Below are 21,601 nucleotides of genomic sequence, written 5' to 3'. Positions count from 1 at the left end.
AAAGTCCTCCTCTGCAAAAGAAGCCTACTCATACTGAAGATAAAGTATGCCTTTCAACTTGCTGCTCCCCGGCACTGTCTCACAGTGACACAGAGATGAGCCATTGACTCTGATATCCACCCTGGGACCATCAAGGCCACTAGTTCATCAGTGACGGCGGTAGATCTGCCATTGCAGATTACAGCAGGGCAACCATCATTTTCCGTGCTGAAAATGCCAGAGGCCTTTGCAGCTGTAAGGAACCTATTGTGCCCTTTTGTTACTGTCATTCACCAGTGATTCAGGATGAAGATTGTGTACCAGCACTGTGGCATGTGCCATGCTTATCAGCACTGATAATAGGGTCTGTTATGGACCTATCTGGTATCACGTTTATCAGCCTCCCCAGAAACTATGTCTAGACCCCTTGTACTGACTCCATCTCGTCACACAGTACCGATAGTCAGGAATCTTTTGCTGCTGCTTCCGGTGACCTCAGTCTCAACACAGATCCCTGTCTTGGTCTCTGAGGACTCCTCTTGGTAATGCTCTGCCTTTGCCTTCAGAGTACTATTACTCCTCATCAGAGTTGGAAGTGGGTTCCCAAGTCTCTCATTTTAGAGAGTCCAGGGCCTCTTCTGGAACCTGTTCCTGCTTTCACAGAATATACTCTGCCTTGAGGCGCTCCAGCGATTGAGAAGCTTGGTCTATGTACAACTAGCTTCTGGTACCATAACAGCCCTCTCACTGGCCATTTTGGATGTCTTGAAGGATGCTTCCATCATCCAGACCAACATTTGTTTCTTCATGGAAGCAGATTGCCCAGGACAGAGGCTTCCCTGTCCAGTACTGAGAGACTACGAATAGTCACTACCAAATAGCCTCTGGACACAGAGTTGATGGACCTGCCTTGGAACAGCAGTCTGCCCCAGCAGTGCAAGATCAACCTCAAGAAGGTTCTGCCTTGTCTCCTCTGAATTCATCATCACCAGATGAAGCTGTCATACTGGAAGCTTCCTCCCACGTACTGGATGATTATAAATTCTACCAAGAGCTGCTGGAAAAGATGGTTATATTTCTTAGTATTCTGGTGGAGGAGAATCTTCACATGTTTATAGACTTAGCACCCAACAACTGCAGAGAAGGTAGAACTCCTTATAAATTAGGCAAAAGTGCAGCCAATCAAGTCACTGTGGCAGATCCCCATATCTCCTCCACCAGTGGCTAAGCGCATGGAGTGCAAATACCAGATTCCATCCTAAAAGTTCAAGCAATTGTGTTCACACCCTGCTCCCTTCATTGGTATAGGCCCCTGTGAATGAAAGGCACCCTCAAGATCAAGTTAAGGTTACCCCCAAAGAAAAGGATGCAGAAAAGCTAGAGGTTTCTGGGAGAGAGATCTATTGAATTGTGGGATTATAGCTGTGCACTGCCAACCACAAGGTCCTTTTGACTTGGAATGACTATTGAAATTGGGCGTCTATCTCATTTTGTAAATAAATTGCCTGAAAGCTCTAGGGAATAGTTCCAGACCTCCTTGGTGGAAGGCTATCTGGTTTCTTGATCAGCTCTGCAAGCTTCCTTGGATGCACCAGATTCTGTGGCAAGAGTTATGGTAACAGCAGTAACTTTGCACTGATCCTCATGTTTGCAGGTGTCTAGGATTCCTGCTGAAGTACAACAGGTTATTGAAGACTTTCCTCTTGAGGGCTGTGCTGGTTTTCACCTCTAAGACTGGAGAGGCTTTACACACATTAAAAGACTAGAACAGTTTTGAAGTTCCTAGGTCTGTTACACGCTGGCTACAAAGAGGACAAAATATCATCCTCAGTTCCAGCCAAGACCGCAATTCTACCCCTACAGGCTGTCCGACCATTTAGACAAAAAGAAAAGGAGGTGGCCTCTGCCTTCTACCTCCTTGGTCACTTCATTCAGGCAACCACAAGCCTCAAAGCAGCCTGTTTGACGTTTTTGTCAAACACAGCATGCCAGCTTGGCGCACTCTGGCTTTCTTCTCTTCCTTTGGGAACAGGTTATCCCATTTCCTAAATGTATGGCAGAGCATCTCCGCAGACAAGTGGGTGCTAAGCAGAATGGCATCAGAATGTACCCTATAGTTTCTTTCCATTCCCCCTTTCCACTTCCTTTTTCAGGGACCCATCTCATGAGTCTGTGCTAAGATTAAAAAGTGCTGATTCTGCATTCTTTGGGAGCCATAGAGGAAGTGCCTCTTCCACATTGGGTTGACGTTTTTACTCCCAATGTTTCCTAATACCCAAAGCCAGAGGGGTTCTTGGACCCATTCCAGAACTTCAGAACCAAAACAGATGTATCAAAAAGTTTAAAGTTGTTCCATATAGTTTTCCTAGCTTCTGTTATCCCTTCTTTAGATCTGGGAGACTAAGATGCTGCCTTTGGCTTACAGGATGCCTACTTCCATGTGGCAATCCATCCTAGCAGGTTCCTGAGGTTCATGGGAGTAGGAGATCATTACCAGTTCACTGTTCTACCTTTCAGACTATCATCAGCACCAAGGCTTTTATCAGACTGTCACCACTGCCAGGCACTTATCTCCACAATGAGGATGTCCACATGTATCCCTACCTGGACAATTAACTGGCACAAGGTCACTCCAGTCATCGGGTAGAGACCAGTATTTGTTGGACTCTCCATTTGTTCAGTAGCTTGGGTATGAAAATAAACAGAAGTCAAATCATGTCACTTTTCCAAAAATAGAGTTCATTGGGGTAGTCCTAGACTCAGCCACTGCCAAGACAAAACATGACCTCTGTGCATGGTTCAAGGATCAGCCATGAACCACAGTGAGGAATTGCATCAGGATCCTAAGTTAGATGGCTGTTTGTACATATGCAACCCCTCACGCCAGGTTGCACCTCCAGGAAATGCAGGCATGGCTCAAGTGAGTCTACCACCCCCAGGTTCATGTTGTGGACAAACTAGTATGCATCTCAGTCGGGCTCTGTTGTGTCTAAATTGGTGGATGAGTCAGGGCAATGTATACAGGGAATTTCCTTTGTGTCCATCTCTCCCATCAGACTTTGGTAATGGACGCTTCAGTCACAAGGTAAGGAGGTCATTTGGATGATGATCAGGCTCAGAGCTTGTGCACCACTCACAAGGCTAGGTTACATGTAAATGTTCTTGAGCCATGTGCAATATTCCGAGCACATCAACAGATCCTGCCATGCATTCAGGGCAGGACCATATAGGTGCTCCCTGACAACATCACCGCAGTATTTTATGGGAAGAAACAAGGGGGTGCTGGGTGTCAGTCTGTGTCAGGAGGCAGTCAGGCTGTGGCATTTCTGCATATGGAATTCGATAACTCTTAAGGCATCTTACCCTGCCAGGAGTTCAAAATGGTCTGGCAGATCCTTCAGCCTGGATCATGAATAGCCTCTCAACAAAGGCATTCAAGGATCAGTGTTTTGAATAGGAGGATTTCCAGCAGCGGATTTGTTTGCAACTTGGCAGAACAGGAAATGTGCCTAGCTTTGATGAAGAATGGGTCACAGTCCCAGGTCCATCTCAGACACTTTCTTTTTCCTGTAGGGCAAGGGCCAGCTTGTATGTGTACAGCCAATGCCAATCCATTCCTAGAGTTATTATCAAGCTGAAGCAAGAACAAAGTAGAATGATCCTCTTAGCTCCAGACTGGCTGAGACAACTATAGTATTGGACCTGTGCAGAACCCTTACTACTTCCACAAATCAGAGTTGACATCCCCAAATCACAGGCGAGTATTGCACCCAAATCCTTGGGTGCTACATTTCACGGCATAGTTCATCAGTGGTTAAATACAGAGGAGGCACGTTATTCAGTGGCAGTTAAGAACATCCTGCTTAATAGCAGGGCAGGCAACATTCCATAATAGTTACTTACCTTAGTAAGTGGAAGTGTTTCTCCATTTGGGCAGCTAGTCACAGTGAGTCTCCTACACAAGTCAAAATATTTTGGACTATCTTCTACATCTCAAAGTTGGGTCTAGCTTTCAATTCCATTAAGGTGCACCGAGCTGCAATTTCAGCTTTTCACCTTTTGTATACAACGTAGGAGTGTTTTCACTAGTCCTTTGACAACCAGATTCCTAAAAAGATGGAAAGAGCCTATCTATTTCTATCAGAAATCCACCTCCTCCTTGGGACTTGAATTTAGTGCAGTCTGCTCTTAAGGGTCTTCTGTTTGAGCCCTTAACCTCCTGATTATTACACCTCTCCGCAAAAGTGCCATTCTTCGTGACCATCACTACTGCTAGAACGGTTGAGTAACTGCATTCCCGATGTGATGTTCTGTACCTCATGGGAACACCCTATACCCCCATCTTCATCCTTATAAAATGATTGTGTGGTATCTAATGCAAAGTTTGTCATGTCGGGTGTCTTCAAAAGGCTCATGACGTACTGAGCATTGTTGTTATAATAATGTTATAGTAATTGCTGTTTTTAGTAATATTATAGGTTGTAATTTCATGTATATAGTTATGAGGCTGAAAATGTTTCCTCATGGCTTAAAGAAAGCCCCGGCAAAAACTCTCCAGAAGCAGAGGGGCAGTTCACACATCATCAGGGCATATATGGGACAAGCCCAGCCCAGCCTCACAGGAACAAAGGACACTGGCTCAGGCAACAACAAAGGATCTATTGGACTCTTGAGGCAGTCACCCCCCTTCCTTTGGTCAGTTTGGGACTGTGATGAGATAATGCTCACCGGACTCTGAAAGGGGAGGGGGGGCAAAGCCAAGAGGGAAGAAAGAACATGATAAAAGGGAGAGACGTTTGTCATGCTCTTTCCTCTCTCTCTTCCACCTACATCTACAGACACCAAGCGACTGAAGCACTGATCAAAGGGGAGAGCCTGGCTGAAGAGCAACCAGCCAGTGTGTGGTGAGAAGCATCTAAGTTTGTAAGGGCATTGAAGTGTTAAGGTCATCTTAGAATGCGTTTTGCTTTTATTTCATTTGACCAAATCTGACTTCTTATGCTCTGATTTATAATCACTTAAAATCTGTCTTTGTAGTTAATAAATCTGTTTTTGTTTGTTCTACCTGAAGCAGTGCATTTGGTTTAAAGCGAGTCAGAGACTCCCCTAGGGATAACAAGCCTGGTGCATATCAATTTCTTTGTTAAATTGACAAACTCGTATAAGCTTGCAGCATCCAGCGGGCATAACTGGACACTGCAAGACAGAGGTTCCTAGAGTTGCGTCTGGGACCGGAGATATTGGCTAGTGTCATTTGGTTGCGCAATCCAAGGAGCAGCTTACATGCTAGAGGCTGTGCATGAACATCCCACGAGTGTGGGTTCTCACAGCAGAGCAGGGTAAGGCTGGCTCCCAGAGTCAAGGATTGGAGTGACCTAGCAGATCACCGGTCCAGATAACACCACATGGGAACGTCACACCCTGGTAATGTATTCCCCATACACTGTATTCTATGAGGACGAGGTGCATCTTAGGCTATACACCAAGTTTCTTTCCAAGGTGGTATCTGATTTCACCTACATCAGTCTATGCACTTTCCAGTCTTTTTTGCAAAACCACATGTTCACAAGGATGAACAATAGCTGCACACTTCAGATGTGTGCTGTGTCGTTGCCTTGTCCTAACCTAGACAAAACAAATCCCTTTTGGGTTTCTTCCCAGCTTTTCATAACCTATTCAGCATAAAGGTGGGGTCACTCTGTTAGGCCATGATGACTCTCTAAACGGATTACCAGCCGCATTATCATGTGCTGTGCTGCCAAAGGTATCATACCTCCTGAGAATTTGTCAGTGCATCCAACCAGAGTGGATATTGCCTTCACAGCATTTGTGGGAATTGTCCCTATTGTGGACATCTTCAAATGAGCAATGTGGTCCTTGGTCCACACTTTTGCTAGACACCTTGCAGTTACAGCTGCATCGAGGGAAGATCCAAATGGAGAAAAGTGGTCCTACAGCCCTTTTGATGGGACTTCTGGCCCCATCTCCATTGGTAGTGACTTGGAAGTCACCTACAATGTCATGGAGTTATGTAAGCACTCGAAAAAGAAAGTTACTCGCCTTCTTATAACTAAAGGTTCTTCAAGATATGTTGCGTGATTACATTACGTGACCCACCATCCTTCCCTAATGCATTAAAGTCTATTATCATGATCATCATGCAAAGGAAATGAAGGATGGACTGAGCAGCTTGCCCGTTATATTCTCAGTTTGGGAACAAATCTGGTGGTCACCAATTGGGAAAACTCAGTGGTACACAAGATGCACACACATCCACAGTGTAATGAACATATGCAATGTATCTTTAAGAACAAGGGTTAGGAGAAGGAGAGTACTTGTTTTTTTCTTAACTTGTAATCCTGCTTCTCTGAAGACCTCATTTTTGAGGATTTGTGTGTTCACCTCTCCTGAGATAACTGTTTGAGGTGCTGATTACTTTAGGATTTAAGATGTAAAGCCTATTGGTCTTGCTGTTTATCTCCAGTTTTTATAATCAAATTTTAATTTTTGTAATTGGCCATGAACAGTTGACTGAAGGATTCCAAGGGCAGGTGCGTCAAATCACTGAGCCCACAAGTAGCATGAGGGATGCAGGTGCCTTGCACTACCAACCACTAGCACAACCCTTAGGGAGCAAAAATTTTAAAGACTTAGAGGTGGTCAGTCTATCATGTTCTAGGGAAGTAACATGCAAGAGTGAGACTACTGCAAGATACATTTTAATTTTGCTTCTCTGAAGGGTAAGTAACTTCCCCTTCCTTTCTAACTGGCATATGTTTGGCTTTTTTTTTTTTAAGTGCTTCACTGCTTATGTTTTTAGTAGCATCTCTCTAACGACTTTTTTCTTTTTACAGGGTATCTGGAGTCCTCAAAAAATCCCTAACCCAGATTATTTTGAGGATCTTCACCCATTTGAAATGACTGCTGTCAGTGCTGTTGGTTTAGAGCTGTGGTCTATGACCCCTGATATCTACTTTGATAATTTTATCATCTGTTCAGAAAAGGAAGTGGCAGATCAATGGGCTGCAGATGGCTGGGGCTTGAAGAAATTGGTAGCTAGTGCTAATGAGGTATAGTATTTACCATAACTATAGTAGCCAAAATAAGTGGGGAAATATGCTGTTAGAAGATTTTACTGTTAATATAGATAGTATATTGATTTGATTACTTTTTATTCAAAGTGGATAACAGTTCTGAGAAATGTGCTAAATCTTTCTAGTTTGACTGCTTAGCTTTTTCCAAATCTATGCACTTCTCAAATGTAAGCCTTTTGAAGCACTTGGCTTACATATGCGTGAAATCCTTCTCTCTGAAGTCAATGACAAAGCTCTTATTTATTCAAGTGGTGCCAGATTTCACCCCTAGATTTCAATACTCCTTGGTAAGTAAGAGTAGGATCTTTAGGCTCAAAGCCTTGATAGTATACTCACTCTAAATACGTAATCTCTCTAGGAATGGATCAATGACTAAGGATACTGGACATGTAGCAAATCTACTGTCAAGCAAATTTAAGACCTTTAAGTCACTCTGAGTACACACTATACAACTCTGAAAATACAGTGTGCATCAGTTATCAAATCCATGTCCCTTACCCTGTCCTCATGTGCATATCCATCTTTATGTGCACTCCCTGGAGACAGCCAGCACCTTTGAAATCATGTGTGCACACAGCTCCGGCTTATGTCACAAGATGTGCACATGCTACTCTGGCCTATTGTATGTGATCATAACTCTCTCTAATGGCTGTGCCCAGCAACTACAAAGCCTTTTATTGCTAAGAGCTTGTCTACATGGTGGGGTAATGCATTCTACAAAGGTATGATTTCTAAAGCGCACTAACATGTTTTCCATTAATTGGTCCTCATATACCCTGCTGGTGTGCTTTAACGTAATGCTGTTTTGAAACAGTACTATGTTAAGGGCACTAGGGAACCTTTAGCTTGTACCAGTAGGGTCTACACAGACCAATTTATGCACAAAACCACACCTCCATAGAGCACATTACCCTGCAGTGTAGATGCGTCCTAAGAGTTCTCCTATTGCTCAAATGGTAGATTCCTGGCCTGTGCTCTCAGTGCTTGGGCTCCCAGGCCTATCCCACTCATGACTATGTATTCTGGATGTGTGTGGCTGCTGTTTTCTTACACCTGCAGATCTCTAATGGTGCAAGTTTACAACATTTTGTCACTTAATATTTAATAAACAATATTCTTGCCCTTTAGAGAGAGAGAGTGTGTGCGTGCAACATTATAGCTGGTAAAGAAAATGAAAAAAAACCCTAAATTCCCAAAAGAGAAGCCTTTTGCAGGATGTTAAAGATTACCAAATGTCTTTACAGTACTTTGAAAAATGCAATGAGCTATATAAATGCTACATCACTTTATTCAATATAGTGATTCGTTCTTTGTTTCTTTCTGCAGCCTGGTATGTTTAGTCAGTTGGTGACTGCTGCAGAAGACCGTCCATGGCTTTGGGTTCTTTACATCTTGACTTTAGCACTGCCAGTAGGGTTGGGTGTACTCTTCTGCTGGCCAGCCAAGGTAAAAGAAAAATTGATTTTATTTTCACCTTTTTTATGATAATAATTTGTTTGACCTTAATGCCCTCTAGCAGCAATACATTTACGTAATTGAAAAATCACTTACAAATAAAATCAGTTGGGTTTTATCTTAAATCTTACAGTTTTAATTATATGCCTTTACAAAATCCCCCCAAATTAGAAAATAAATGTTAGATATCTGTTGTTTAAAAATGTAAATGATTAATTTGTTATAGAAAATAGAAGAAGACATTGACTACAAAAAAAATGATGTCTGTAAGCCAGTTACAAAGGGAGAACTAGAACAAGAGAGAGGGGAGAGAGATGATGAAGCAGAATTGGAAGAAGAAAAAGAAAATGAAGATATTGCTGAAGAGGGTAAGCTTTTGTGTACAAATTGTGGTTGTAGACATGTCAAAATTCAAATAGCTATAGACTGTTTTTCCAGGCAGATTAATGCCAGTTGTTAAAACCAGCTACTGGAGAGTAACAGGACTGGAGAAAAACCAGTGTTCCATTAGTATAAGTAATTCTTTGAACATTGCCGGCCTGGAGTCTACTCTATGTATCTTCTTTGACCTTTTTGAATAGCTGTGTCTGCTGGGGCTGTATGCACACCTTGCCTCTGCCCTTATGCCATTCTTTTCTCCACCCTCGAGCAAAGTGCACAGTCCCAACTGCCCTGCGGTTCCTTCTGATCAACCAAGGCAAAAAGCAGGAATGCTACAGGGTCTTTTGATCTTTCATCAATCAACTTCCTTTACGAGAGAGTTTTTAATGCTTCTAATATTTATATTTAGTTAGTTGTGTATAATGTTAGGCTTTATACCTCTTCTGGATATTTGGTCTCTTAAGATGCTATTGAGATGTTCCCACACCATTTCAGATCTAAGATGACCATAGGCAAATCTGTGGCTTTAAGCTATGCTTCTCCTATGACGCTTCGTCCATCATCGCTAAATGAATGTGGTGTTTCTCCTCCCTTGGGGAGAAGCTTTTTCCTAACTATTCTATGTGCAAATTGTTCTCACGCACACACAATCCTGGAGAGCTGCCTTAAACTTCACTTTTTATGAGGGTGTCGTCTGCTGGCACTGAACTGCCTTGGAAGCCTGCACAGATCTCAGTCTCATTCTGCCGAGTCAGAAACCAGTAGATCATCAGGCCTTGAAACACTTTGGCACTCGGACTTAGCTAAAACATCCCATGCCACTGGATTCAATAGGGAGAGTGTTAGCAAACCATTCTGATACCTTTTCACTTCACAGTACCATTCCTCTCACCCAAAGTTGTATATAAGAAGAGGGGTCAGCTCCTTCCTTGAACACGGTCTTGACGTCTGTCAAGTTTGTTCGGAAGACTAAGCCTTCCAAAGACGTTCTCTCAGTATTACTCTTTTCTCTCCTTACTAAGGAAGTAACAGTCAAGAGGCAAGTGATTGTCAAATTGCGTCTACACTAGTGTCTGTACCCTCTGGATGCCAGTGTTTTCTGGCATTAGTGATTGACCTCAGTGTGAAATGCCTTACCATTGGCCACCCCTGCATAAGATGGATGCTTCAATATTGATAGCTTTTGGTTGTGTTAGTGATTCGGTACAGTATGTGGCTATACCTCAGCATCAGACGCATTAACTGTCTCCATGCCACCTGTACTGTTGTCATAAGCATTAATCTCCAGTCCAGACCCTGTGGCATTGTCTTTCTATTCTTCCTCTTATTTTGGCCCATTCACTGTCATATTCTTTGCCCTTGAATAAAGAAGCCTCCCTTGCTTCTCCATTGCGTGCTTCACTTTACTGTATCCTAATGGAGTTCATCTTGGAAATCAGGGGCTACTGGAGCCTACTTCACTGCTATCAGCATAGCAGTCTAGGATTCCTGAGTTACAGGTTCTTTCCATCCAGTTCAGGTGATGCTGCATTTGTGTGTGGGCTCCCTCTTAGTAAGAGTTTCTCTGGGCACCCACCTTTTTCCTATGAACCACCGGCACTTTGGGCCTACTGGGCATTTTGCATTGGTTTTATTAAATAAATTTTAGTGCATCTCTTGCTTTTTATTCTTCTTTCCTTTTCCTTTATCTCTTTCCATATCTGTTTCCTTCAGTCTGATTTTTTAAATTTGTACATTTTTCACTGCAATGTTCACTTCCCTACTTTATTCTTTTCACATTTCCACTGATCATCTCCTTCCTTCATCTCATTCTTTTCTTTTTCCCCTGTCTATTCCTGTCCTAGAGGAGAATAGTTCAGCCTGCCAGCATCTCAAAATGCCACCAGGAATTTAGAGAAACAAGGTGGGTGAGGTAATATTTTATTGAACCAACTGCTGTTGGTGAGCGAGAGAGACAGAGCTTGAAAGCATGTCTCTCTCACCAATAGAAATTGGTCCAATAAAAGATATAACCTCATCCACCTAGTCTCTCTAATATCCTGAGACCGACATGGCTACAACTACACTGCATATCCGGGATTTAAGCAGACCAGTACAGAGCTCACTAATCATACTCCGCCCGAATTGCTTTTTCTAAGACTAGAGCAGGAAGAGTGAGCTGAACACTGATCGCCCCCGCTCCATCATGTGATCTCTGCTAGTAATCCTATGGGAATGGCCAACTGCCCTGCAAGTCCATAGAAATGACTCCCCTCCTAAGTACATTCACAGCAGCCCAGTTCAGGCCTGTCCTACATAGTTAAACTCATGAGATGTGACTTCATACGTAATATCATGATGATGAAACTTAATTTAAAGATACAAGTAAAATAATCATATTTCTCAGACTACAGATTTCATACTGTAAAAATAATCTCTATCTATTAAACTTCCAGGATTTTCAGCGCGTTGTAGTGTGATGTTTCCCTTCAGCAGAAAGGAGATTAGTTTAGTGGTAAACAGTCTTAATTCTTAAATCTGCATTAATCCTTATGCACTGAATCAAGCTGTACAACTCAGATACTCAGAATGCCATTCAAGATTTTTTCTGGTTTTATTCTGAGGAGGTTCAAAATATTACTGAAACATTATTAAAAGATGGATCTTTTTCTGATAGATGACTAGCATTATCAAAGTAGATTTTGGACTGAAAGTGTAATACATGTGGCACCAACTGCAAAGAAAAACTAACTTGAATCACAAAACTTCTTTGATTAACTTGTTTAAGAATTTTATCTTTGGAATGGCTGTTTACGGTCAGTACTGTTACACCAAGGAGACTCATTGGATCCAGTGTTAAAGCCTAAAATCCCAGTAGTAACTAAACACATACTAAAGAAAAGTCTTTTTAATTTCTAGACATGCAGTCTATTCAAAGGTCTTTAGACAACTTCTGTGCTTTCTGACAGGAAAAAATAAAGGCTTTGTCATACATCTCTCCTTTTCCCTATTCTTTACATGAAACTTATGATTCCACTTACCAGGAAGAAGCAGGCAAAAAACCTATTAATCAAGCTCTCATACCTAAGAGAAGGTTTTGTTCCCTTTACATCATTCTTTTGCCTCTTCATGCCTGAAAGCGTGGAGCACGTGGCTTTTGCTTTTCCCTGATTCTGTCTTTCCTACAGAAAGAAGACAAATTGAGGAGAAGGAAAAAGAGATGATAAAGGAGAAAAAGAAGAAAGGAAGGAAGGATCCTCCCTCAGGTACTGAGAAAGGGAAATAACCTGGGTCAGGGCTTGGAAATGGCCTCTACTCCTTCCTTCTCTTCCTACACCTTCTTGCTGATGTTAATACTTCATGCTGATGGGCAGCAACTCCCATGCAGAGATGTAAAAGGTTTTCTACCAGACTACTTCATATGGAATCTGCAACCATAATATAATTTACTACTAGTTTTTTACTTCTGATCTTGACCACAGCTGTCACATCTGCAGAATCAATATCTGCCTCTTTGTTTCTGGGTAGAGAGTATGGTGTTGATTTGACCTATGAAGTCCTAAATCTCCTGGGATCTGCCTATGGGAGAAATTTCCTGCCCCTCCATGCAAGACAACACAATTGTGAACAGCAGAAGCGTTTGAAGTAGACCTCCTCAGTTTAAGGGGGTGTGTGGCTGCTGGCAGGACGTTATCTCTAAAGGGGCTCCTCAGCTTTGTGATTTGCTCTTTTGTTACTTTAATGAGATGTTTCTGTGGGGCCAGTGGGTGGTGGTAACTTGTTTTGGCCACACATCCCCTGGTTTGCCCTCATTCCTCTGCATGGAGCTCCTGACCCCTAAAGAGGTATCCAGGGAAAGGAGGCAACTCTGCCATGGAGGATAAGGTGCATGTGCAGCTTTTAGGGGACAATTAGATCCTTATTTATTAGGTAATCAGTAACAAATAGTACATTGTCCTGTTTATTCAGTTTCTGGCAGTTGCTACTTTTGGTTTTTTTTCTATTATTTTTAAGTGATGCTAGTGCTTCTGCAGAGTGCTGGATTGACAGCACTAAAAATTGAAGTATTTTTGACAGAATGTCAACACTGGTGTTTTGCCACACTATCCTGACCGTTATATAGCTATTTTTTTAAGTCAACATCTCTACGCCTGCATCTATACCAGGAAAACTAGGAAATGTTGTTTTCTATTGGTATTGTCTCTACTGTTGGTAGCACTGGTAGAGATTATGGTGCAGACGGATCGGGTGTTTCTACCACCATGTCATCTTTCCTTGCTCTGAATAAAAACACTTAGTACCTGTTAACATTACTATTTCCACCACTGGAGTTGAACTGGTAGCGAATTGTGTCCAAATTTCCTACTGTAGATCAGTCCAGAGAGAATAAGATGATTTTAAGTGTCCGTGCCCATTCAGTTCATGGCACCTCTGTTGAGACTACCACCAAGTGCCAGTTAATATTTTTTCTGACCTGAATGTCTGTCACTAAGAACTATATTTTGATTACTAATGTTGATTGCAATGTTGTAGCTGTGTTGGTCCCAGGATATTAGAGATACAAAATGGGTGAGGTAATGTCTTTTATTGGACTGATTTCTGTTGGTCAGAGAGACAAGCTTTTGAGTTTACACAGAGCTGGTAGAGGTATTCAGAGTGTCACCACTAAATACAAGGTAGAACAACAGATTGTTAAGCATAAGGAGTTAATGTGTGTGTCAAGAGACCATTCCAGGTCAAGTGGACAATTAATCCTCTGCACTCATAGGACAAAAGAAGGTTAGTGGGTTACAGATTGTTGTAATGAGCCATAAATCCAGTGTCTGAGTCCATGATTTTTGATATCATAGAATATCAGGGTTGGAAGGGACCTAAACTAAACTTAAAAACCTCAAAGGAAGGAGATTCCACCACCTCCTTAGGTAACGCACTCCAGTGCTTCACCACTCTCCTAGTGAAAAAGTTTTTCCTAATATCCAACCTACACCTCCCTGACTGCAACTTGAGTCTATTACTCCTTGTTCTGTCATCTGCTACCACTGAACAGTCTAGATCCATCCTCTTTGGAACCCCCGTTCAGGTAGTTGAAAGCAGCTATCAAATCCCCCCTCATTCTTCTCTTCTGCAGACTAAACAATCCCAGTTCCCTCAGTTTCTCCTCATAAATCATGTGTTCCAGTCCCCTAATCATTTTTGTTGCCCTCCGCTGGACGCTTTCCAAATTTACCACATCCTTCTTGTAGTGTGGGGCCCAAAACTGGACACAGTACTCCAGATGAGGCCTCACCAATGTCGAATAGAGGGGAATGATCACATCCCTCGATCGTGGCAATGCTCCTACAAATACATCCCAAAATTCCGTTTGCCTTCTTGGCAACAAGGGCACACTGTTGACTCATATCCAGCATCTCATCCACTGTAACCCCTAGGTCCTTTTCTGCAGAACTGCTGCCTAGCCATTCGGACCATAGTCTGTAGCGGTGCATGGGATTCTTCCGTCCTAAGTGCAGGACTCTGCACTTGTCCTTGTTGAACCTCATCAGATTTCTTTTGGCCCAATCCTCTAATTTGTCTAGGTCCCTCTGTATCCTATCCCTACCCTCCAGCATATCTACCACTCCTCCCAGTTCAGTGTCATCTGCAAATTTACTGAGGGTGCAGCCCATGCCATCTCCAGATCATTAATGAAGATATTGAACAAAACCGGCCCCAGGACCGACCCTCGGGGCACTCCACTTGATACCGGCTGCCAACTAGACATGGAGCCATTGATCACTACCCTTTGAGCCCGACGATCTAGCCAGCTTTCTATCCACATTATAGTCTATATCTAGAAGACGTACCAATTTTATTTCCCAGGCCCATCTTTTGGAGGTGTTCTGCAGGTTTCCTTTGAGAATGAGGACTGAGAGGTCAGATACAGAGTGATAATTTTGTGAAGTGTGTTTGCCCAAGGGTGATGGTAGTTACTTTTTTTTATCATTTTTCTGTGTGAGTTAATTTGAGAGTATAGTAATCGTCTTATTCTTCTTCGGGTGATTGCTCATGTGTATTCCACAATAGGTGTACATGCTTGCCATGTGCACCAGTGACCGAAGTTTTTCCTCTAGCAGTACCTGTAGGGGGGAGCGTCACCCACGACCCCTGGAGTGGCGCCTGCCTGGCATGGTATATGGGAAGCTGTGTGCTCCCCCCACCCGCAGTTCCTTCTTGCTGCCAGTGAAGGTGTGTTGGAACTGCTCTGTTCCAGCTGTAGCTCATCCCCAGAACTGCTTGTTCATTCAGCGTTAGTACCCGTAGATAGTTTAGTTCGTCAGTGAGCCTGGGCCGGGGCATGCACCGTGTCCCAGGGTTTAAGTTGTGCGGCTCTTGTACTCGTTTTATGCCAAGAAGTGACCTGCACGCAGACTGTTTGTGCTGCGTGGGAGAAACCCATATCAGCGAAAGGTGCACGATTTGCAAGTCGTTTAAGCCTCAGACCAAAAGAGAAAGGGACATTGGGCTCCAGACCATCTTGATGGAGTCAGCACTGACCCCGACTCTGGCATGCCGCTCCGAACCGGTATGTGGCACCGCAGCGTCAGTACGTGGCGACCCACCAGTGCCATCGACCAGTCGGCACCGCTTCCCATCCACGGGGCACGCCAAGAGGGCCAGGAAGACTCCCTTTTTGCAGTGGCACGGAGGGAAGTCTGGGACAGAGGTTAGGACCATGTCAGGCAGTCCTCGATCCCCACCGGGCTCCAGGCCTCTGACTCACGTTGAGTGGAGAAGCCCAGCCCCTTCGGAACAGGGCTCTCCAGATGCCGTCCATGCCTGAAGCCCTCCAGGCAGCCCGGGACATTATGTCCACCGATGTCAGTCCTGTGCTCCAGAGGCAAGCCGCCGCTGAGATCTCTGCAGTCGCCTCCAGCCTGGTACCAGTCTCGGTTGAGGGAATGTTCCCGACGTCGATCACCGCCCAGCAATCGCTCAGGGCAGAGTGTAGGTGGATCACCCTCAGTGCCGACCAGTCTGGCTGGATTCCGTCCGGCTGGGACTCGCGGCACCGCTTGTCCTCAAGAAAAAGGCAGAATGCAAGTACTTTGTACCTGCTAAGGGGCATGTATACCCACCTGGTGCCCAACTCCCTGGTGATCAAGTCGGTCAACCACAGGGAAAGGCAGGGTCATCCAGCCCTGACCCAAAGAACAAAGACTCTGAGACTGGACCCTTTTGGAAGGAAAGTTCATTCATCTTCGAGCTTTCAGTTACAAGTGGCAAACCATCAGGCTCTCCTGGGTAGGTACAAATTTAATCTGTGGGGCTCCCTGCCCAAGTGTGAGGACTCCCTCCAGGAGCGCAATAGGAAGGAGTTCAAGGTGCTAGTGGAGGAAGGGGCAACGGCCACTAGGGCATCCCTGCAGGCAGCCTCGGATGCTGCTGCAGACACAGCCATCATGGCTCCTGCTCTCTGGGCTGTCCAGTGAGGCGCAGTCTTCCATGCAGGATCTCCCGTTTGACGGGAAAGCTCTGTTTGTGGAGGAAACAGATACAAGGCTCCATGGCATGAAAGACTCCCGCATGACCCTCCAGACTCAGGTTTTGCCAGAGCCAGGACATAGAGGCCTAAAGTTCAAGCCGCAGCAGACTCCTGCCCAGGCCGCCCTCCCGAAGTATGAGGCCGCCCATAAGAAGCAGTGGGACTATAAGAGATGCCCTCCAAGGCAGTTTTGGCCTGCCCCCTAGCCCGAGTCCTCCAAGGGCAAGCAGGTGGGAAAAAGGTGTTTTTGACGGGACGCTCAGGGGCACCCCACCAGTCCTCATCAGGGATCCACCCCCAATAAAGCTTCCCTTCTCCAACCGGTTGTGTGCTTTCCTCCCCAAATGGTTGCGGCTAACCTCGGACCGATGGGTCCTCAACACCATCTCCCGGGGTTATGCCCTCCAGTTTACGTCCTCCCCCCACCTCCCTTGGGGGACCCCTCGCACAAAGCTCTGCTCGAGCAAGAGGTGGGGTGGCTCCTAGGACTAGGAGCGATAGAGGTGGTGCCTGAGGAGTTCATGGGCAAGGGGTGTTACTCCCGTTATTTCCTTATCCTGAAGACCAAAGGGGAGCTCAGGCCCATCGTGGACCTCTGAGGTCTGACCAGTACATGCTGAAGCTCAAGTTCCACATGGTCTCCCTGGCCTCCATCATCCCCTCCCTGGATCCTGAGGACTGGTATGCTGCCCTCAATCTACAGGGCGCGTACTTCCACATCCACATATTCGAGTGGCACAGGCACTTCCTCTGTTTTGGGTGGGACAGAATCCTTACCAATTCACGGTCCTCCTGTTTGGTCTGTCAACTGCCCCCAGGGTGTTTGCAAAATGCATGTCAATGGTAGCGGCCTACCTCAGATGGCGGGGGGTCCAGATATTTCCCTATCTGGATGATTGGCTTGTCAAGGGCACCTCTTGATTGCAGGTGAGGGATCACGTGGCGCTCCTCCTGTCCACATGCACCACCTTGGGCCTGTTGGTAAACAACACCAAGTCCACGTTAGTCCCGGTCCAACTCATAGAGTTTATTGGGGCACTCCTGGATGCAGTGTCGGCCAGGGCATCTCTCCTGCCAGACAGATTCGAGACCCTGAAAGGTCTCATCGACTCGGTCACAAGGTTCCCGGTGACAACAGCCAGTTTGCCTACAACTCTTGGGTCACATGTCGGTGTGCACATACGTGGTCCGTTACGCCAGACTCAGGATGAGGCTCCTCCTGCTCTGGTTGGCCTTGAAGTTCTCCCAGGCTACGGACAGTATGGACAAGGTCCTCACCCTGCCAGACTCTGATCACCTCCCAGTGGTAGTGGTCCACCCCAAACAACATGCTCCAAGGGGTCCCGTTCAGGGACAGGGCCCCGTCTTTGGAGCTGGTGTCCGATGTGTCAGACCTGGGCTGGGGGGCCCATGTGGGGAACTTTCAGACCCAAGGCTTGTGGTTGGCTCGAGATCTGACCTTGCATATAAACGTCAAGGAGCTCAGGGCGGTGCGGCTGGCGGGTATGGCCTTCAGCTCGCACCTGGAAGGCAAGGTAGTCAGGGTCCTCACGGACAACACGGCCTCAATGTTCTATATCAACGGGCAAGGCGGGGCCCAATCCTCTGCCGTGAAGCCCTTAGGCTGTGGGACTTCTGTATAGCCCACAACATCCACCTGAAGGCCTTCCACCTACTGGGCACCCAGAACAAGAGGGCGGATCGCTTGAGCAGGGACTTTTCCTCACACCACGAGTGGTTCCTCCACCCGGAAGTGGCCCACCAGCTCTTCCGAAGGTGGGAAACTCCTCAGGTGGACCTGTTCGTGACTTGGCAGAACCGGTGATGTGCCTGGTTCTGCTCTGGAGGGGCCTGGGGAGGGGTGCTATCTCCAATGCCTTTCTCCTGTCCTGGTCAGGCCGGCTTCTCTACGCCTTTCCCCCCATTCTCTCTAATCAGCAGGGTCCTGGAGAAGATAAAGACGGAAAAGGCCCGGGTCCTCCTGATTGCCCTGGCGTGGCCCAGGCAGCTTTGGTACAGGACCCTCACAGGTCTGGCGGTAGATCCGCCATGGCCATTGCCGCTCCACCCGGACCTGCTTTCTCAGGACCAGGGCCACCGCCTCCACCCCAACCTAGCAGCTTTTCACCTCGCAGCATGGCTGCTCAGTGGTTAGGTGGAGAGGAAAGGACGTGCTCAGAGCAGGTTCAGCGCATCCTCCTCGAAAGTATACTGCCCTCTACTCGCCATGCTTATTTGGGAAAGTGGTCCCAGTTTTCTAGGTGGGTGGCAGTGTGACGAAGTGGGACTGTTCTTAATATTTCCTCTGAATAGTGTGGGGGTGCCTCAGTTTCCCCTATGAAGTTCTTAAGTATCTAGGTGGTGCGATAAGGGTGTATGATTATTGCAGAGCCCTAGAGGGCATGTGTGTGCAGGAGTCTGGACACAGAGAATGGCCGACACCCTGTTTCCTGGCCACTGATGGCCTGGGCCCTTCCCCCCTGCCAGGTGAGAGCTAAAGGGTTGGAGAACAAAGAAATCCGGTGACCTCCTGGCCCCGGAAAGGAACAAAGCCCAGAGGAGGAGGGGCTGGAGGGAGTTTCAGTTTGGGGCTGGCTGGGACATGGAGTGAAGGGCAGACGTGGTTGTCTGGCTCACTGCCCCCCAAAATGGACTCAGCTGAGGGGTCCTGTTCTCGGCACCTGCAAGCTCTGTTTTAGACCATGTTCCTGTCATCTAATAAACCTCTGTTTTACGGGCTGGCTGAGAGTCGCATCTGACTGCGAAGTTGGGGTGCAGGACCCTCTGGCTGAGCGGACTCGCTGTGGGAAGCGCACGGAGGGGCAGAGGATGCTGAATGCTCCGAGGTCAGACCCAGGAAGGTGGAAGCTGTATGAGCTGTGTGTCCTGAAGACAGGCTGCTCACAGAAAGGCGACTGCCCCAGAGTCCTGACTGGCTTCATGGGGAGCAGTTCCAGAGCATCGCCCAGGGACTCCGTGACAGGCAGTCCAGGGTGTCTCCCTGGTGACCGCCCTGATCCAGCTTGTCCTTGATTACCTCCTCCACCTGAGGGCCCAAGGCCTGGTGCCCTCATCAATCAAGGTGTACTTGGCAGCCATATCGGCCTTCCATCTGCCGGTGCAAGGGCACACGGTATTTTCCCATGCTATGACTGGCCGGTTCCTTAGGGGTTTGGACTGTCTTTTTCCGTATTCTAGACCCCCGGTCCCGCAGTGGGACCTAAACCTGGTGTTGGCTCATCTCACGGGGCCCCCGTTTGAACCACAGGCCATGTGCTCCTGGTCTCACCTCTTGTGGAAGGTGGCCTTCCTGGTTGCAATCACTTCGGCCAGGCGAACTCTGTCGGAGTTGTCTGGCAAGAAGGAACTGAGGATCGGGGGAGTACACAGCTCCCCTTATACCGTGCCAGGCAGATGCCACTCCAGGGGTCTCGGGGGGCGCTCCCCCCTATGGGTACTGCTAGGGGAAAAACTTCCAGCACCGGTGCACGTGGCGAGCGCGTACATCTATTGTGGAATAGACACGAGCAACACATCTCGAACACCAGTTATGGAAAAGATAACTGTCTTTTTCACCCACATAACTGTAGTTGGAGCATTTGTGCACTGGATGTACACCATATGTGATAAGAATGAGTAGGCCCTATCGATCTTGAAAGGTGTGTTGTGGGGGGCATTGATCATCGTTGCAGTGGAGGTATGTCTGCAGGTTTTGCATCTGTTACGACAAGGTCTGCTGCTGCTTTGTGTTGGTGTGCCCTGGTCTGGTGGAAGCTTGCTTGTGATTATGAGTTTGAGGTTATTTGAAGGCCGGAATAGAGGGTTTGGGAAACCCATCAAGTATGGGTGGTAACTGTTTAATGATACTGTGTATAAAAGCCCATAATTCATTGTCTGTCTCATGAACCATCAAATCTCTGTTTTGGACTGAAATTCCATTTGCTAAAATAGTTAGAGATTAAGGAGTAGATTTCTCCTTTTTGTGTCAACAGTTGTTTGCAGTTGCAGTAAATGTTGCTTGAATGTCTAAATACATGAATTGCTGGCATAAAAAGAGGCTAGGTTGAAATTGTCAAAATTGGGTACTAAACTTTGACAGTGGATCTTATACTAGTTGATGTTAAGAAATCTCTACCCCTGGTATCAGGGGTTTATGTTAGTTTGAACAGTTGCATATAAAATGGTCCGTGTTAAAATTTGAAATTGTCTGTTTTGTTTATATTTTGCTTTAGCAGTGTATTTGGTTTTCTCACTTATCTTTGCATAAAATAGTCCATCTACTGAGTCATTGTGTTAATCTCTGCTCTAGAAGGTGAAGGTGAGGGTGAAGGTGAAGATAAAAATGATGAAGAGGAGAATGAAGCTGCAGAAGGAAATCAGGAAGAAGAAGGTGACAAATCAAATAAATGTGGTTCCGAGGATGAGGTAAGCTACTCTAGAACTGCAAATAAGATTTGGAAATAAGCACAGTGGGAAAAAGCAGGAATTTGATTGTTTCACAGAAATATGTTTTACAGGGAATATAGTGACCACATTCTTCTCTCCCCCTCCAATTTATCCATAAAAGAGAAATGGATAAATTCATGGAGGCTAAGTCCATTAATGGCTATTAGCCAGGATGGGTAAGGAATGGTGTCCCTAGCCTCTGTTTGTCAGAGGGTGGAGATGGATGGCAGGAGAGAGATCACTTGATCATTACCTGTTAGGTTCACTCCCTCTGGGGCACCTGGCATTGGCCACTGTCGGCAGACAGGTTACTGGGCTGGATGGACCCTTGATCTGACCCAGTATGGCCATTCTTATGTAAAAACCAGACCCCCACCCATGTACTAATTTGGATGTTTTCTCTATTTATATTAGTTTAATAATGTATTTTATTATTTCAGGCATTAGAATTGTATAGGCTTGTAAAATCTGTGGTTACAGCTTCCCCTGCTACATCCAGCAGTTTTGTAAATGATGATGTGTTCGGAAGCAGCCTGCATATCTTATCTAGTTATTACTAGGATATGCAAGCAATTTTATAATTATGACTAGCTGTTAATATCTAATTCACAGATTTCTCACATAGTTGATTGTCATTGCCAAGACAGTGCTATCGCTCAGGAACTTTAAATTAAAATGACAGGCCTGCAATTGGGTGTAACAGGGAAGTAGGGTTGCAATACATTGGCCCATACAGGAGTTTCCT

General features: G+C 45.8%; 1 protein-coding gene across 1 annotated transcript in view; it reads left to right on the top strand.

The window, feature by feature from the left end:
* The window catches only part of CLGN (calmegin), an 82,110-nt gene that overhangs the window by 59,075 nt on the left and 1,434 nt on the right, over positions 1-21,601 (top strand). The window contains 5 exon segments of the mRNA XM_075127688.1: positions 6,834-7,049; positions 8,400-8,519; positions 8,755-8,896; positions 12,077-12,154; positions 20,720-20,835. Coding sequence (XP_074983789.1) covers positions 6,834-7,049; positions 8,400-8,519; positions 8,755-8,896; positions 12,077-12,154; positions 20,720-20,835 — 672 coding nt within the window.

The sequence above is a fragment of the Caretta caretta genome, chromosome 4, assembly GCF_965140235.1.
Source record: "Caretta caretta isolate rCarCar2 chromosome 4, rCarCar1.hap1, whole genome shotgun sequence".
Classification (NCBI taxonomy): domain Eukaryota; kingdom Metazoa; phylum Chordata; order Testudines; family Cheloniidae; genus Caretta; species Caretta caretta.
The sequence above is the reverse complement of the archived record's forward strand: the minus strand, read 5'-3'. Positions and strand labels throughout refer to the sequence as shown.